Source organism: Podarcis vaucheri, assembly GCF_965113315.1.
Source record: "Podarcis vaucheri genome assembly, chromosome: 4".
NCBI classification, from domain to species: domain Eukaryota; kingdom Metazoa; phylum Chordata; class Lepidosauria; order Squamata; family Lacertidae; genus Podarcis; species Podarcis vaucheri.
The window spans coordinates 55,431,470-55,450,287 of record NC_138762.1 but is presented as its reverse complement, the minus strand read 5'-3'; the positions used below and the strand labels follow the sequence as shown (position 1 = coordinate 55,450,287).

Sequence of the window (18,818 nt, the reverse complement as noted above, 5' to 3'; positions counted from 1 at the left end):
AGGTGTGTCCAGGGACACACATTCCCCACAAGGAGGGGAGGGATAATATTTACAAGTACTTGGTTGTAGCTCTGCAAGCAAGTCTTTGGCCACTGAAATAATTTTTAATGGTTTATGCAATACAATATAGCTTTTTAACAAAATATTCCATTTGTCTTTCAGGCAAGATTTGAAACACTCTTTAGAGCATATGACAAAGATGTCACGTTTCAGTATTTTAAAAGTTTTAAAAGAGTACGGATAAACTTCAGCGACCCTTTATCAGCAGCCGACGTTAAAATTCAGTTACACAAGAAAGAATTTCTTGGAAAGGAATTGAAATTGTATTTTGCTCAGGTAAGACAGAGAAACCTGCTTGGTAAACATTTAATTGCATTGTTGCCAGTTTCATTTCACATCCTTCCTCCAGTGAAGTCTTGAGTAAAGCATTCTCGCCCCACAACAGCCCTGTGCAGTAGGGTGGGTTGAATGAAAGTGATCCACCTATTGAGCTTCAGAGCTAAGCAGGGCTGTGGCCCTAGGTTTCAGTTATGCAAACTCAAAAATTACAATACGTTACAGAATATTTTCATAAGCCACCTGTCTTTCATAGAACTACTTTGCAGTGATCTGAGCAGTTGAATTGTGACGCCTGCTATTTTTGATGTGTTCTTAAAGTACCGCTTCCAAGAAAGGATGACATCACACATTCCAGTACCATTTTCATTTTCACTAAGGCTCTAATGATACGGATTTGCTTAGGCAGTTTTCTGGTCACCACTTTACAGCTAAGCTGTTAGGAGATCTGGCATTTGCTCTACTTCTTTAATGGTATTGAAGTGTTCTGTTATAAGACACAGTCCTTAAGGATTGCTTCTTTTGATCATGTCACTAACAGACACTGTGGAACCTCAGGAGAGGAGATATGAGGAATAACTATATTTTATGTATGATTTCCGAAATCATTTGTATTGAAAGAGGACAAGCTTTTATTTTCTATCTTGTGTTATTTGAAAGTGCAACCAGATAAGCTTTCTCAGAGATTTCTAAAGAAAATCATGGAAGCTGAAGTGGGATTAATCTGAATGTCCATTTCAGACACATTTTATTATTATGTATATTAAAAAAAACCTCAACAAAAAAGAGTGAGATCATTGAGCAGCTTAGTTAGTTATGGAATCTGGGCAGCATACAACAAATTTGTAATGACAATTTCTATACAATTTCTATACAAAATATAAAAACATTAGAAAGTGCATGAATACAATAAGATATCAGTAAGAGAAAAGTTGTGAATTGTGAAGGACACATACAATCTAGAAATTGTGACTTTTTATTTTTAAAATACATGTAAGCTGTTAGAAGAGGATTCCCAGATATTTGCAAGTATCTAGAAGGAAGAGACTTAGAAAGAAGAGAATCTGATTTATACATGTGTATACTCATCATAATAGTACATCGGTCTTGTGATAGTCTGTTAAGTTCAAAATGCTTCATTAGAAGCAGCCTTTATTCTGCTCTTGAATAATTCTTCTTCTAGTTAAGACAGCCTTGTAAATGAGCTCACAAAAGTTCCTGGCCTCACATTTGTTTTACTAGCCTACATTCCCACGCTGGCTACAAGGTAAGATTTTTAAAGTTCCTTGCAGCCAGTATGGAAATGCAACAGGCTGAGGGACAGAGTGATCCATCCTCCCAGGAATCATAAGATTATATCTTAAAGACCAAACTTCAGTATCATTTTATTTTTTATCTTTTGGGTTGTTGTTTAAAATGTTCTATCATTATCTCTATATACCAGGTGGGTGCAGAAAGTTCCTGGTTTCATTAACCTAATATTGTCAGCCCAGTGGATTGGATCCACATTTAGTCATGCTTAGAGCAGACCATTGAAATCAGAGGGACAGATTACCGTATTTTTCGCACCATAGGGCGCTCCAGACCATGGGGCGCACCCAGTTTTTAGGGGGGGGGGAATCAAGAAAAAAAAGAAGAAGCCATAGCCCCGTGCAGCCTCTCCTTGCCAGAGGGGTTGCACGCAGCTATGGAAGAAGCCAAGGCAGTGAGCGGGATGGCGTCTCTCCTTGCCGGGAGATGCTGCGCAGGGCTAAAGAAGCCATAGCCCCGTGCAGCCTCTCCCTGCCGGAGGGGTTGCGCGCGGCTATGGCACAAGCCTGCATTCGCTCCATAGGACGCACACACATTTCCCCTCAATTTTTGGAGGGGAAAAACTGCGTCCAATAGAGCGAAACATACGGTATATACCATTACATACCTCTGCCATGAGCACGACATATTTGTATTCCATGAATGTGCTTTTAAAAACTCAAAGTAAAAAATAAAAATCTGTTTCATCTCTCCAGACTTTGCATATTGGAAGTTCACACTTAGCACCACCAGATCCAGAAAAACAATTTCTGATTTCACCTCCATCTTCTCCCCCTGTTGGTTGGACTCAGTCTGATGATGCTACACCTGCCATTAACTATGATCTTTTATATGCGATCTCCAAACTAGGACCAGGTAAGAGGGATATATGCCGAAAGTGTAATGGCTCAAGTTAATTTCCCTTTTATTATTGATTTACTGTAATGGGTGTGGCCGCATAAGAATTGAACTTATTCACTATAACACCTGGGATCTGAATTGAGAGTTGTTAGGAGACCTCTATTTTCTTCACAGAATTAGTTTTCAGAAACGTTTCACAATTCCTCTTCTGAAAACTAATTCTGTGAAGAAAATAGCCCCCCCCCCCACTCACTTGCATAGAATTCCTTCTTGCCTATGGTTACCGGGCAAGTGTTTTAATGCAAGGCTGATCTTGCAGAGAGGCTTAGTAAGAACAATTGCACAGCCTCTAGTATGGTCACATTAAAAGGTAAAGGTAAAGGTACCCCTGCCCGAACGGGCCAGTCTTGACAGACTCTGGGGTTTGTGCGCCCATCTCACATCTATTGGCCGGGGGCCAGCGCTGTCCGGAGACACTTCCGGGTCACGTGGCCAGCGTGACAACGCTGCTCTGGCGAGCCAGAGCCGCACACGGAACGCCGTTTACCTTCCCGCTGGTAAGCGGTACCTATTTATCTACTTGCCCCCGGGGGCGCTTTCGAACTGCTAGGTTGGCAGGCGCTGGGACCGAGCAGCGGGAGCGCACCCCGCCGCGGGGATTCAAACCGCCGACCTTTCGATCGGCAAGCCCTAGGCGCTGAGGCTTTAACCCACAGCGCCACCCGCGTCCCATTAAGGTACAATTAATGGACAAGTGTGGCCTGCAACAAAATGTTGCAGTGCAGATTGCCCCCTTGCAGGGTTCCAGCCAGCCATTCCCTCTCCCCACATTTTCCATTTCCCTTAACCATGAAACATGCAGTATTTTATTACTATTCTGCGTGTCTCAGTCCTTATTGGATTATGTGGTGTTTTTTGAACCTTCAGGATTTTTCTCTCTCAAGATCTTTGTAATTCTGCAACTGTCAGGGTTCCCCTTAGTCAGGCCACACACTTTCTGTGTGAGTGCTGCCATTTTGACCACATAGAGATTGTCACTCATCTCTGAAATTTCAGATAGAGGGGATGATACTGGGGGAATCTAAACCAGCTGAAGTTTATAAATTTGCTGATAGTATATATGTTGATTCTGCGTTACATTTGCTTGTTAATCATAACTTTCACTTGCTGAAGAAGCAAAATTTGAAAAGGAGAATGAAACACCCCATAGCTCCCCAGGATGTGAGAAACTATTGCTGATTTGTGAGTTCATAACTGGAAGTTGAGAGGTAGCAATCAGGATTAAAAAGGGGTAACCCATGATCATGTTATCCTACTGTTTAAAAATAAACAATGAGCTGCTCCGTGCAACTGCTCTGAAGATCAGGGAAAGGAGCTCTAATGCCTCCCTTTCCTCAGAACAACACAGAGCTATTAGTTCTACTGGGGGAAATGTACAAGTATTTTATATCTACAGTTGTCTTACCACTGTTGCTATTTTTAAAAACATTTTAGGGGACCAGTATGAACTTCATGCTGCAACAGAAACTACTCCCAGTGTTGTTGTCCACGTGTGTGACACGAATGAAGAACGTGAGGCAGACGCAGAGAAAAAAGACGCCAAGAAAGCAAAACCCAAACCAAAAATTATTCAAACCAGAAGGCCAGACTATACTCCTTCTTACCAAAGTTGAACTACGTAGAGCTTTGAAATGTTCCAAACTTGCATGCTCAAGGGAGACATTGAGGAAATGACATCATAAATCTGATGACATTAGAGGTGGAAGCAGCAATTCTAACATACAGATGTTTTAAGAAAGGGAATGTCTTCATTTGTTTGTTTTAATGCTGCACGTTGGCTGACAAGACCAATCCCAAAATGAACTTCTGAATGGTTGTCCTGGAGAATGATTAAATAGTGGCATTGGGGCAAAAAGCATGTACTGTTGTGCTTTAGGGCTATTTTCAGATACTCCAGACTTCTGTTACAAAGCAGCTGAGGATGCCTTCCCTATTTATGTATGTCCCTGATAAAGTCCTCCAATTCATAAGTTAGCATGATTGCCATTCTAAAATACACTCACTGATAAATACACTCCATTGGAATCAGTAGGGCATACAAGTAAGTATGTTAGAAATTGCAGCTTGTATATGACTTATGGTGGTAAAGAGATGATTTTAATGCAAAAGGGTGATGTCCAACATTAGTCATAACCCGAGTTGACCCATTGAAATCAGTGGACTTGATGTGTCTACTCTGAGTATGACTAACATTGAATATTAACCACAGTAAGATATATTTAATCATTTTTTTCTATTAGATTTTGTGCATGCCTGTAAAACTTGAGAAGTTTAACTTCCTCTGCATTTTCCAGTTTTACATTATCTCAAATACTGATTTATCAGTTTTCCTTCTGAATTATGTTTGTATTGGCATTCATTTTTCAGTGGGGACAGATTTTTAGTGAAGTTATGTGCAATATCCCCTTTTAATGTTAACTGCCAATGCATGGTTTATCTAGAAAACCTATAAAACACTTGTGCACATTTTAAGTGGGTTGACAATTTTAAATTATTCTAAATAACATTATTTAATATTGATTTAAAATACCTTGACTTCTTTACCGATCAGAAGTACAAGAAACCCGCAGATAAAGCTGACACTGTGTTGTTACAGTTCACAACTGAGAGAGAATATAAGCTTGCCCTAGCCACAAACTTGTAAATTTATAACTGTTGGTGTTTAAATGTTGTTAATGGTGCTTGAGCACATCTAGTGTGAAAACAAATGTGAAATGTGGCATTTGTGAAGGTTGGAGTGCCTTTTCCTCATGAATTCCTGGGAGGATTGTTGCACTAGCTGTAAGATTATTTAATTTTTTAATTGGCAGTAGATAGTTATATCAAATATTTTCTGCTAAAGCATCATCAAGTAAGTATATTTCCCATTGTTTGATGCAGAGCCACAATGCTTTTTCTTCTCTTTTTAGTGCTTTGTGTCTGAGCAGCAATTTATTAGCTACTGCTAACAGTCTAGCGGTAAATGGTGTTCAAGCTTTTTTGTACCATATTTACAAGCAAAATTTACTGCACAGTGACATCCCACATCAAGTATTTCTAGGAGTTTTCTTTTAGAATGGATTATTGAAATGAATTTTAAAAGGCTTTTAAAAATAAACATTTCACAATTTGTGATGTCTAAGCAAAGGTTTTTTCTCTGTTTGTTTTTTTCCTAATGTGAGGGATTTCGTGCTGCTTGTACATTTCTAGAAACTATAAGAAGCTGGATATTTCCATGCAGATGTCAGTGGGAGCTCTGTTTTAAGAGAACCTGTTCTGTCAGAGAAATTTTAATGAGAGGGTTTTTCACTATGAGGTGTACCATCCTTCTCGGAACAGATGTAGCCAGGATAGTATAAATAGCTCGATTAAGTCAGCAGTACAGAGTGTACTGTATTTGTAATATTCCAGCTTTGCCCAAGATGTGTGTTTTTAAAAACTATGAAGTCCATTCAATACAAGTACAAATGAAACAACAGTATGTATTTGTTTTCTTTCAAAGGGCAACCAAAAAGCTCCAGGATGTCATGCTGCAGATCTTGATTGTATTACTGCCTTTTTCTTACACTGTATAAACGGCTCCTATATTTATAAATGTTTTAAATGCCCACTCTACAGACCAGTTAAGCTGGATGACTATTTAAGGTTATTTAAACTTACAAGTAAATGCTGTTGAGGTCATTAGGGCTTAATTTTCTTTAAGTTGCAATCCTGCAAATAGGGCTCCTTCAGTGCCATTGATATCAATGATTTAAGCTGTCTAACTATATAGGGAAAGCGGCAGTCCTTAGTCCCACTGAACCCAAATGTTCAGGTATGTCAGCTGGACTGCTTTATAGAGTTTACCTACACCAGGCATGGCCAAACTTGGCCCTCCAGATGTTTTGTGACTACAATTCCCATCATCCCTGACCACTGGTCCTGTTAGCTAGGGATGATGGGAGTTGTAGTCACAAAACAGCTGGAGGGCCAAGTTTGGCTATGCCTGATCCTACACTGATGAATTACTACCTAATTGTCATGTATTAAATACAGAACGTAAACAAGACACAATATGCTATTTGCTTATAAAACCAGTCCACCTTATGACATGCAGCCCTTGGAAAATACTTCGCTGTGGCAAGATGTGATATCGTACATTGCAGCAGCAAGAGAGGAATGGCAGGCGGGGAGAATGCTCTTGTGCTGAAGTCCTGCTTCTGAGTATCCCACCGGTATCTGGTTGGCCACTGTGGAAACAGGATGCTTGACTAGAGGGGCCACTGGCCGGATCCAACAGGCTCATCTTACATGTTAGCCAATGCTCTACTCATCCTGTCTCACGTCAGTTCATTCAGCTGGTGTACAGGGCTTGCTATTGAAAGAAGGCAAGGCTATGTGGTTTGCTGTAGCCTTAGTCCCTTTAGATAGCCCAGGAACGGACCAGAGCAACAGCTGAGCTACTGTAGTGCATTCTTTATCTAATTATCCACCGCAGGGATAGGGAATCTGTGGCCCTCCAGCTGTTGTTGGATGACAGCTTCCATCATTCCTCATCATTGGCCAAGCTGGCTGATAGGAAGACCACCTCCCCATGCCTGACTTGTTACTAGCTTGCCTGCACATGGCAAAACTTTCTGGTGGTCCTTCCTCTTGTAGTTGTACATGGATACAGCTTTTGATTGGAATTTAGTAATCGAATAATTCTTCTGAACCTAGCAGTGTTCCTTTGCATCCCACCTAATTTTCTTTAATGATAATGAGAAAACACATAGAGGTGTGGTTTCTAGTGTTATATCTAAGATGCCGCATGAAGCAAATGGCAGGCTTGGTGAACTTAAGTAGGCTGAAATATTACGCAAGTTTAGTTGGTGTGTAAATGAGCAGTATTGAACAGAAGTGCTCCTGGCTCATGGAGAGTGGGGACTAGGGAGTTCCAGGAATTGCCCATGCTTGCATCTTAATTTAATTACTACTTATTGCTATGAACACAACTTTTTAGCACATGTTTATTATTTGCAGTACTTTTTTATGATAGCTTTTTTTAAAAAAAATGTGCACAATTTTGTCCATATTTAAATAGACATATTTTTATATCAAATGTAATAAATTCAAAAGGAATGATGGTATGAATTGGTTGCAGCTCGTAGAAATAGGGCACATGTTCAGAGATGTAAAATTTAAAATATCTGCACCCCAATTTTCTAGTTTACAAGTGAAATATTTGAAATGTTAGCAGCAAAGTCCTTGCATGTGAGTGGAACATTCCAGCCCTTGACTTTTCATTTCAGATCCTTTCCTTGCTTGATTCATTTGCATTGATAAAGAGGTTATGAAGGGAGTTCATGATTCTTACAAAATAAATGGTCAGCGTATATATTATCTTTCCAGATTTTTTGGTTTGTTTGTGTTTAAACAGTAGAGCAGGAAACTCAGCAGTCACAGAAATAACCATATAAAATGCCACGTATGCATAGAAATCCAACCTAGCCTATTTATTTTTATTGCTCCTGTGGGTGAAATGGGGTCTGCTTGAGATATCCAATGTTATATGTTTTGTTCAATTGCTATGGGCAAATGTGCATAGAGACTTTCATACTTTATAATATAAATTCTACAAAAAGGCATGTGTTTGTGTTGTGTTTATTATTAAATCTCCTGAATCAGAAACCGGAAAGAAAAAAACCTAGATGCTTAACTTTGATTCTTCTATTCAAAATGAAGAGTCTGAAAACTTGTTAGTAGAGATACTTTCCTTGTCCTGCAGGTGGAGCTAAATATCCAGGAATATAACACTGATTTGATTTGATTTTTTTTTGAGGATGGTGATGATAAGCTAGAGGCTCTGTCCCACCAAGAATATTTAATAAGAACCTGATCAAGAGCAACTTGTTTTATCAATACCCTTTAAAAACGTTACCTCTCTAGCAACAAAAAAAGCTGAAAAACACTGCAAATATTCAAGTTGTCCCAGCATATTGCATAATAAGTTCTTCAGAAAGCAGGGGTGTAACATGGGTTGTTGGCACTCGGGGTGGGGCCAGTGTTGAACTGGACAGTGGTCAGTCCCTTCACTGGCCAGTGCCTAATCAAGGAGTCTCTTCTTGCAAACTAGCCCAAACCTGGGAGCAGAGATAAGGCAGAGAAATGTGAAGCCAGGAGCGCCACTGTGTCACCTTGCGGCAAGGCATTCTGGGCAATGCATATGGCTCTGGCAGTGCTTTCCCACCATCCCCTCTCTCCTTCCCTCCTCAGGTTGCTGCTAGACTCATAATCTGGTGAACTGGGTTCGCTTCCCCGCTCCTCCACATGCAGCTGCTGGGTGACCTTGGGCCAGTTACACTTTTCTGAAGTCTCTCAGCCCCACTCACCTCACAGAGTGTTTGTTGTGGGGGAGGAAGGGAGAAGGTGATTGTTAGCTGCTTTGAGACTCCTTAGGGTAGTGATAAAGTGGAATATCAAATCCAAACTCCTCCTCCTCCTCCTCTTCTTCTTCTCCTTCTCCTTCTCCTTCTTCTCCTTCTTCTCCCTCCCTCTTGGGTAACCCAGAGACAGGCTCAGCCTGCCTCCCTGCAGCTCTAGCCTTGGATGAGGGAGCCTGTCATGTGGGAGCCTGGTCACACCCCCTCAGAAATTTGCACCCAGGGCCACAGCGCCCCTAGCCCTCCTTTGCTATGCCACTGCTATTGACACATCTAGCCCAGTCTTATTTTTACACTGACTGGCACTAGCTCCCCAGGGTTTCAGACATTCCCAGACCTACAAGGAAATGCCAGGAAATCTGGAACTTTCTGCATGCAAAGCAGATGCTCTGTCACTGAGCTATGTAGGGCCCTTCCCCTGGTTGAAATATCACCTCAGCTATGAACTTTACCAGGTTACCAAGGGGCAAGTACCTTTCACTCAGATTCAGCCTGCCCTTTGTCCTTCCATCTTCAATATAGAGCTAATTAAGAACAATAATTACTGAGAATGTATATTGAGGGTTGCCAATGTGGTGCCCCTGGGAACATGGTTGGCACAGCAGCTTTTTGTTTCCCAACTGAAATTAGGCTTAGAAAAGCATTCTGTTATATCTAGTAGACCAGGTTGCACTGCATGCCTGGCTAGTCTGGTGTCCATAACAGGTTTTCTGGTTTGCAAATGTGCCAACAGGACCCAAAAAGGTTGTTGACGACGTCTACGAAGCAAGAAGCAGTTATCTGGGAATCGGGTGCCAACCTGAATAAAATTATGGGGGGGGGGTAAGATCCACCCTGCATAATTGATCACATTATATGGTGCATTCACGCCCATCAAATGGGGGGACTCGGCCCCCTCAAATATTTTATGGGGGGTGGGCTGAAGCCCCCTTGGCTCCTAGGAGTTGGCTCCTATGCTGGGAATAGGAGGGAAACTGGCTGAGATCACCAAGTTTTACTGGCCCTACTCCAACAAAACTTCAGCCCACAAGAAATTTACCCAGTGAAGCTTGTTCTGCCACTTCTTGCCAGAGTTTACCTGCTTACTTTCTGTGCATGTCACATAGCTGTTAAAAGCACAGAAACAGCACCAGTTGGGGGGGGAATGTTAGTAACCGATGGGGGGAGAAGTCAGTCAGTAGATCAATTCATGAGGTTTTTGGGAGAGGAATGAGAGGCAATGCACCTTTCTATGTTGAGTCATGGAGCTCTCTCACCTACTAGTCAGGGCCTTGCTAAACTTTCGCAATACATCACCTGGGCAAATCAGTTGGTAAACTCCATGACTCTGAAGTGGCACAATTAGGCCATTTTAGACTCTGGGCTTAATGGACATATGGAAGCTCCCCTCTTTTGTTGATCCTGCAACCAGGGCTTTTTTTTTTTAGCAGGAACTCACCAGAACTCAGCTCCAGCACCATTGGACACCATTGCCATTATAAGAGAACAAGGGAGTTGTTTGTGGTGGGTTCCAGCACCTCTTTTTCTAGAAAAATAGCACTGCAGGCAACTACAGTTGCTTCATAATGTGCTAAGCCTGCTTTTCTACATTTGGAGTCCCTCCTGCACATTCTGCTGAGCAAAGCCCTGGATTCCTCCTCCAGTGTCCTGTTGTGATAACACCATGGGTGAATTTACCCTGTGAAGATTCTTGAGAGGCATCATGAAAGGAGAGAGGGGATAAGAGCCATCGGGTCAGGATAAATAAAGCTGCAAGCTAAACAAATTCCCCAAACATAAAATTTTAGTCAAAACTGACAAAAATCAAAACGCATAACTACAAAGTGGGAAGCATATTGGTTAAAAGGATTGTCAAAGCCCATGAACTGCCTACATTCCAGCAAAATAAATTATTGTGGATTATGCTTTTCCAGAGCCCCCCAATATTTTGTTCAAGTTAGCGCTTATGTCTTAATGGTCTGTTGTCCCTCTGTCTGTTTGTTGTCTTCAGTGTCACAAAAGTCTGTGCTTTGTGATGTGTGGCTGGAAATAGGCTGTACATGTACACAAAACACGAGGATAAAAAGTTCCAAAACAAGAACTCACTAGTATGGTGTTAGATAAGACTAGCATATTTTATTCAGAGACAGAAGTTGCTCACATTTACTGCCATTTGTATTATTTTCCTTTAATAGTTTTTATGATAATCATTTCTTTCAAATTAAACAAGGTATTTTACAGCCTAAGAGAATGCCAGCCTAGAGTTAAACAAACCCAGTCAGAAAATCGGATAAAAACACTCTTGCCAGCAGAACTTCAGATCTCAGCCACAATTAGCTGAGACCTCATTACTCTTCAAAGCACATCCAAACAAACATAATTTTGCCTGCCTCCACAATCATGCCAAAGGAGCAATGCACCCATACTTGTTTGTCTAGACATGCAATTATCATAACAGCCAAATTCACCACCAATTTACTGGAATGCTGATGTGGTTACTTTGCAGCATTGCAACTCTATGCAATAATGACTTTATCTTGTTCTAAGCACATCTGTTTGAATAAGAAAAGAAAGGTACAAACAACTTGTTCCATTTCATATGTGGAAACATCCATACAAACTCTTTTCTTTTCCCTTCCAAGGCTGAAGGAGAGTGGTGACTGGGCTCCCGTGTCACTTGAGGCAAGGAAGGATGGGAACTAAAGGTGCTTCCAGATGACATGTTTATGGAGCTTTCATTCCAATTTCTTTGCAGGGAAATTAGATGATGTTGACCATTGATTGAGCATTCATTCAGATTTGTTCGTGGGGAGATTAGATGACATTGCATCGAAGTGTCAGCCCATGCTTTCCAGCACATTTTCTCATCACTTTCTTCATTGCAAAAAAAGTCTGATCATTGGAGGGAGCTGGCTGCTTGTGCAAGACCTCACAATCAACAATAAATGCACAACCTGAATTCCCTGGTATGTGATTGAATCCCACCCTAAAATAGGAACAGTCTGAAAGCACCCGAAGTCCCTTCTCCTCTGCCTCTTACTCCTAGAGAGTTCTTAGCTCAAATGCTTCTGTATTCAAATACAGTTGAGCCCCAAATTCTCCACACACACCCCCGCCTGCCTTGCAATTTTCCACTGGTATAACTGAGCCCTCAAACCCAGCCCTTCAGAGGTTCATCAACCACCATCAGCACCTTCTGTTATTAACTGGTACATAACAATCCTGCATTTCTCTAACAATGTGTTGCATATGGAAACATTGATGCAACTTTTAATTATAGCCTGCCACTACTAATACAGTTGCAGTATGTAGGTCAGTAAATCTCCCCTCATAATTCTTTGGTCTCGTGTTGCTGTGTACAGTAATCTGTGCAGAATGGCTGCTGTGTCTGCTTACTTTAACGAAGCACATATTATTTTACAAGCGAGCCTTTGTAGTTGGTGTAATGCATCTCTTACCCACGTTGCATTACAACTTCATTCATCAGCATGCAGACAAAAAGTTCAAAAGCAAGGAGTGTGATGCAAGACAGCACAAAAATTTATTATTATTATTCGGAGGAAGAAGTTATTCAACAAGGCACAAATAATAGTAGATTTGTTTTGAAGGGAAGTTCATTTTGAAGTGTTTGTGTTATCATGTCCTCGACTCCCTCCAACTTGTCTCAATCCAGCACAACTTAATTTGCCTATCTATAGCCTCAGGTTGCTCCTCTGAGAATGCTAACTATGCTAATGAGGAAAAACAGATGTGCCTCTTTCAACAGCTTATTGGCCTGTTCCTCGCCCACATCAGCACCTTTCAGGATCTCAGCGGATGCGGGGGCTGTACGTAGGAGTGTTTAACAGAGGAAGAGGAGTCACCTAAGTTAAAAGCTATTCTTATTATGCAAATACAGCCATCCCACATCAGGTGCACCAAACATGCCAGCTCATGCACTTTGTTCTCCTAGTGAAGGAAGGAAGCCAAGGGCATTGTCACAGACCACAAAATCAAAGCCCTGGATTATAGAGCAGGAAGAGACGCCTCTGGCTCAACTGCTTGCTCTAAGGCAGGAGCCACGCGAGCTGCGGCCTGACTAACATGGATCCACTGTTGGTCACTTTATGATAATATATTTACAGTTTACTCCTTGATAAACAGGAAGCAAGCTGCTTGATGAACTCCAGTGAAGTTGCTCCAGAAAAATGTGGCTTAACTAGCCAGGAAAACTGCTTCATGTTTATCCAGGGGCAAATGATTTGGGGATGAACATGACTGCAAAGAACTAAAAACACTTCTAATTGTGAAGAGAAGTGTTGTTTTTTAAGGAAGCAATTCAGTAAAAGCCAAGATGTGACCAACTCTGGCAGTGAGCCTATGCGCACTACTTGTGAGTAGCTGCTATGCACAGGATCTTTCTGACCGTACACCCATATACAGCCCACATCTTCAGCGCCTGCATGGACTGGGTGTCGGGAGCACTTTCTTCGACCTTCCGATCGCAGGAACACAGGAACAGCAGCACAGCATTCCCCTGGAACAGGTCCTGGTGCTTTCTTACATTTACTATTTGCTATTGTGAGCACCTCAAAAGCAGCAGAGCAACGGAAACAAAACTGTGGAGGTTTTGTTGCATACCTAATTTTATTCCTACTGATTAAACAAAATAAAAGAACATAACAAACATGCATGAGAGAATCAGCTCTCTCATACTGCCATCTAGTCCCTAGACAGACCAAAAAAACCAGGACACAATGCTAGGGATGGAAGTCTGGGAGAGTGGTTTCCGCCCCCTCCTTTCTCAGAGACAGAAAGTAAAACAAACATGATCTGGTAATCTTTGCAATGGGAGGGATGAAAATACTGACACTTTCTGCATCATTCCCAGTGGTTTAGAACAGTGCTTTTCAAACCGAGTTCTGGGGAACTGTGGGTTTCATCAATGCTAAGCTCAGGAATGGTGGCCAAATTTGACTGAAAGACAACTTGCCCAGATGGTTTGCTGTCAGTGGTGACCTGCGAAGAAAGAGACAGGCCCAGTGTGGTGCCTCCTTCCAGGCTGATTAAACTTATTCCAGAAGGCAACATACAACTTCCATATATACAGCTAAAAAGAACACAGAAGCAGCCCAATGACCCAATGCATGTGAATTCTAATACACTTCCTAATGTGATAGCCCAAAGGTCGGGGGAGAGAGAGAGACTGAATGACTGGGGCATTGCATTTCTCCCAGGGTGGGTAGCCCAGCCCCTTGCACCACCAACCACAGGCGTACAGACTCCTTTACACAGACATTCTGTGGCAGCTACACAGAAATTCCTAATAAGTCCCATCACTTTTATGAGTTGGTGGGTGCCAGACTCCTATAATTCCTGGATCCAGTAAGTGTTGGGATTTAATCAAGGTTTTGAGTGTTCAGCTGGATGCCGGACATCTAATCCCTGTATCCAAAAAGCTAATCGGGCCAGGCTAGCTTCCTAGGAGACCAAAGGAAGGGGCTCTGAGGGAGATGCAAATGGGAGCCCCTCCCTCAAGTCACAGATAGTGGGAAGGAATAAAGGCAGAGTAGCAGAGAAATGGTTGAATCCAAAGTTGTGGCTATGGGAGAAGCAAGAACTTTTGGGAGTGCTGACACTGTAAACCCCTCTATTGTAGGGTCAGGTTGTATATATTTGTAAATAAACCATTTATCAGAAAAACACCAGTCTCTACTGTGCTTCATTCCCAAAAGGAAATATGGAAACATTGGGGTGGCATGCAACAGTATGTTCGTTTGATTTACAGATGTGGACAATTCAAATTTTAATGTTAGTAATTTCTGTAATGTTTCCAAAGCATTGAATGCCTTCAGAAATTGGGTAAAAACTCCCAACTACTGCTTTGGTTTTGGTAGCTATCTATTTTATTCTCTTCTAATAGTTCTGTCCTTTAACTACTCCACTAAAACTTACTGGGTTCAGATGGATCTGAGTTAGGATATTGGTCATCTACACAACTTCTGAATTCCTTTGCAGTGGAAAGGGCAAAAAGTTGTGCACACCTCACCCAACAACCACACTAAGTCAAAAAGGCCGTGTGCCAAAGCTTATTTACTTGCATTACTTAATGCCCACTCAGCAATATGTTTCCGCTAGTGCCAGAATGACAGTGCATCTTGGTATAAATCACTGGCAGCTTGACATTATGGATGACATAAAAGCTTGGCTGACCTGGATTCCTCCAAATAACTGCTGATGTGTTTCAGCTTACAACAGCGTCCTCCCTGCATTACCCAAGATACAGAGCAGCACAGATTGTGCCAAGCTTAAACATAGATCTTGGAAAGTGAGATTGCAGAAAAACAAAATAAAACAAAAACATTTCAAATTCTCTTAGACACAGAACACATTCATATTGCCCTCTTAATGTTGGTTTGGTGGTTCCAGAGAGCAATAAAATTGTCTCCGCACTCCACACCCCGCTTTTTCAGTCTTCCTATTAGACCTACCTACGTTTGTTTTCATCTTTGTTGAATAATATATTCAAGATTTTTCTGGATGTAGGTAGAGCCAGCATGCTGGAGATGAAGCGTGGTACCCAACTGAACAGTTCCACTAATGCAGGCGCTTTTGCCTACCAAAGAACATCCTCTCTTTCTCTCTCTCCTCCCTCCACATTGCCTGTCCTGGCCTTCCCCTCACTCCTTAAAGAGTTTGAGGAAGGGGTGCCAGGAGAGGAGAAAGAGGGCTGTTGTGCAGTTCAAACTGCTTGCACTAAGCAAAACTGTTTAGTTGGATACTGCCCTCTACTCTCACTTATTGTAGAGTACTCACATTCGTTCTTTAAAAAGATGGCAGTGAAGTCCAAAAATTAAGCATTGTATGAGGAAATACATTAACTGTCTGCCAGTTAAATTCATTAGGTGACCACAGTTTCTAGCATTATGGGAGCATTATGTCTATGTTATGAATAATTTTATAAACATCTAATGTCCCTCCTAAGGCATCTTTTCTCCCTGATTGGCTTTTTAAACTGCTGTCATATCACAAGGAGTCTGAACTGATGCTCCTCACACACAATCCCAAGAACTTACTGAACTATTTACTCGCTAAACCAAGATACCTTTGCCAGATCAACACCACCAGTTCAAACTCCATCAGTTTAAATGTGTTTTGGATGTGTTTGGGATATATATATATATATATATATATATATATATATATATATATATGCAGGTTTTGGTGTCTTCGGGTGTCTTCCCGTGTAAGAGTCGGGGTGTCTGTGCGACGTTTCGACGAGGTCTCACTCGTCATCTTCAGGCTGGTGCTTTCGGCTTCTTGTTACTGGAACAGAGCAGAGTCTGGTGTTTGAGTTCCTATAAATACTGTTGAGGGGTGTGGTGTATAGCCTCCAACGTTCTGGGCAGAGAGGAAGTTCCTAGATTAGTGTGCCTTTTCTTCTTTTGTTCCTTAATTACTTGAGGGATATCTTGGGTGATTTCATGAGTGATATTCTGAATACCACTGGGTGGGTCATTAAGTGTAGATTAGTTGCTAAAGCTTTCGTGTCTTGACCTCTTGAGCTTGTGAAGAGTTTTTCTGAGAAGATGGCTGTGCTGCATTTAGTTGTGCTCTGGCTTGGCTTCGTGTATAGGGGCGAGCTGTGGTTTTGTGCCTTGTGCCAGCCAGATCTGTGTAGGGATTGCAGGGGGGTGCAGCATCCGGAGGTGCCACTATAGTTTGGCTACTGGATGGAGTCTGTAATATGTCTGTGGAGAGGGTCTGGGTTTGGGTCTGGTGTGGTTGATTGGTGACGGCGTTCTGTGTGCCTCTGGTTCTGGTGTCGGTTTTTGTGGGGAGAGCTAATTTCCAGATGTCTGGCAGGTGGGACGTGTCGTCACGCTTGTTCATGTTGTGAGGGTGTTTCTCTATCTCGATGGCTTCCATGATTATTCTCTTGTGGTGATGTTCCATGTTAAAGAGCAATTTGGAATCTGCAAAATTAATTTCGTGTCCTGTTTCTTTCATGTGTTGGAAAAGAGAGGAAGTTTTTTCTTCTTTTTTGACGGCATTCTTGTGTTCTGCGATACATGCATTTATTCGTCTGTTTGTTTGTCCAATGTACGTGGCTGGGCAGACTTTGCAGGGTATTTCATAGACCCCTTGGTTTTCCAGCTGGATTTTGTCTTTTGGGTTTCTGAGGATATTGGCTATTTTTTGGTTGCCATATTGGCTATTTTTTGGTTTCCATGGAAGCCATCGAGATAGAGAAACACCCTCACAACATGAACAAGCGTGACGACACGTCCCACCTGCCAGACATCTGGAAATTAGCCCTCCCCACAAAAACCGACACCAGAACCAGAGGCACACAGAACGCCGTCACCAATCAACCACACCAGACCCAAACCCAGACCCTCTCCACAGACATATTACAGACTCCATCCAGTAGCCAAACTATAGTGGCACCTCCGGATGCTGCACCCCCCTGCAATCCCTACACAGATCTGGCTGGCACAAGGCACAAAACCACAGCTCGCCCCTATACACGAAGCCAAGCCAGAGCACAACTAAATGCAGCACAGCCATCTTCTCAGAAAAACTCTTCACAAGCTCAAGAGGTCAAGACACGAAAGCTTTAGCAACTAATCTACACTTAATGACCCACCCAGTGGTATTCAGAATATCACTCATGAAATCACCCAAGATATCCCTCAAGTAATTAATGACCCACCCAGTGATATTCAGAATATCACTCATGAAATCACCCAAGATATCCCTCAAGTAATTAAGGAACAAAAGAAGAAAAGGCACACTAATCTAGGAACTTCCTCTCTACCCAGAACGTTGGAGGCTATACACCACACCCCTCAACAGTATTTATAGGAACTCAAACACCAGACTCTGCTCTGTTCCAGTAACAAGAAGCCGAAAGCACCAGCCTGAAGATGACGAGTGAGACCTCGTCGAAACGTCGCACAGACACCCCGACTCTTACACGGGAAGACACCCGAAGACACCAAAACCTGCATTCCTGTACCCGTGAAAATCTACGAAAGCATATATATATATATATATATATATATATATATTGCCCCAGTGCATATTACCTTCTATTTAATTCAGTGGTGGCTGCAGCCCATTGGACAGAAGGAAGAGAGACCAACAGTAGGTGGAGCCAGACTCAATGACAGACACGGTCACCCCATGAATGGTTGCAAGTAAGGAGGCAGGCTGGTGGGGGCTGGTTAATGGCAAACTAAAGCTCATGGGGAAATGCACTATATGTCCAAATAGACCTCCACTGATTTCATTACACTGAACCTCACTTGCCATTTTGCTACCCAGTTTGGTGAGATCCATTTGGAGCTATTCACAGTAATCTTAGGATTTCACCATCCTGATACAGTCAAATCTTGGTTGCCGAACACCTCCGTTTTGGAACGTTTTGGCTCCCAAATACCAAAAACCCAGAAGTAAAGGCTCCGGTTTCCGAACGTTTTTAGAAAATCAAATGTCCGACGCAGCTTCCGCTTGAGTGCAAGAAGCTCTTGCAACCAATCAGAAGCCGCGCCTCACTTGTCAAACGTTTTGTAAATCAAACAGACTTCCGGAATGGATTACGTTCGACAACCCAGGTTTGACTGTACCGTCCACATTTACACTGTTTGCATTTGGTGGAATTGTAATGCCAACTCCTTGATCTCATAAATGCTCTGTGTGTTTTCGCTATCCACCTGTCTACTTGCTGTTTTCACATGACTATTCCTGATTTCAGTTTGAGCTCTTGATTCTGCTGTTGTTGGAACAATTTGCTTTATACCATAGAATTATGGTCCTTCTGTCCTTCAGGTCAGTAGTGATATGGAATGAAACCTCAGGGTCTGATTCATCACTGATCCATGTTTTTGCCCTAAGCCACACCTCAGGATAGTCACCTGTCTTTAAGAC

General features: G+C 42.1%; 2 protein-coding genes across 5 annotated transcripts in view; one reads left to right on the top strand and one right to left on the bottom strand.

Annotated features, from left to right (window-relative positions):
• Positions 1 to 8,132, top strand: part of RCAN1 (regulator of calcineurin 1) — a 32,071-nt gene extending 23,939 nt beyond the window's left edge. For both annotated transcript variants that reach the window (XM_082220548.1, XM_082220547.1), the window contains exons 2-4: positions 163 to 336; positions 2,343 to 2,502; positions 3,982 to 8,132. In XM_082220548.1, coding sequence (XP_082076674.1) covers positions 163 to 336; positions 2,343 to 2,502; positions 3,982 to 4,160 — 513 coding nt within the window. In that variant the 3' untranslated portion in view covers positions 4,161 to 8,132. The remainder of the gene's footprint in view (positions 1 to 162; positions 337 to 2,342; positions 2,503 to 3,981) is intronic.
• CLIC6 (chloride intracellular channel 6) overlaps positions 1 to 18,818 on the bottom strand; it is a 137,525-nt gene that overhangs the window by 57,307 nt on the left and 61,400 nt on the right. The gene's annotated exons all lie outside the window — the stretch shown is intronic.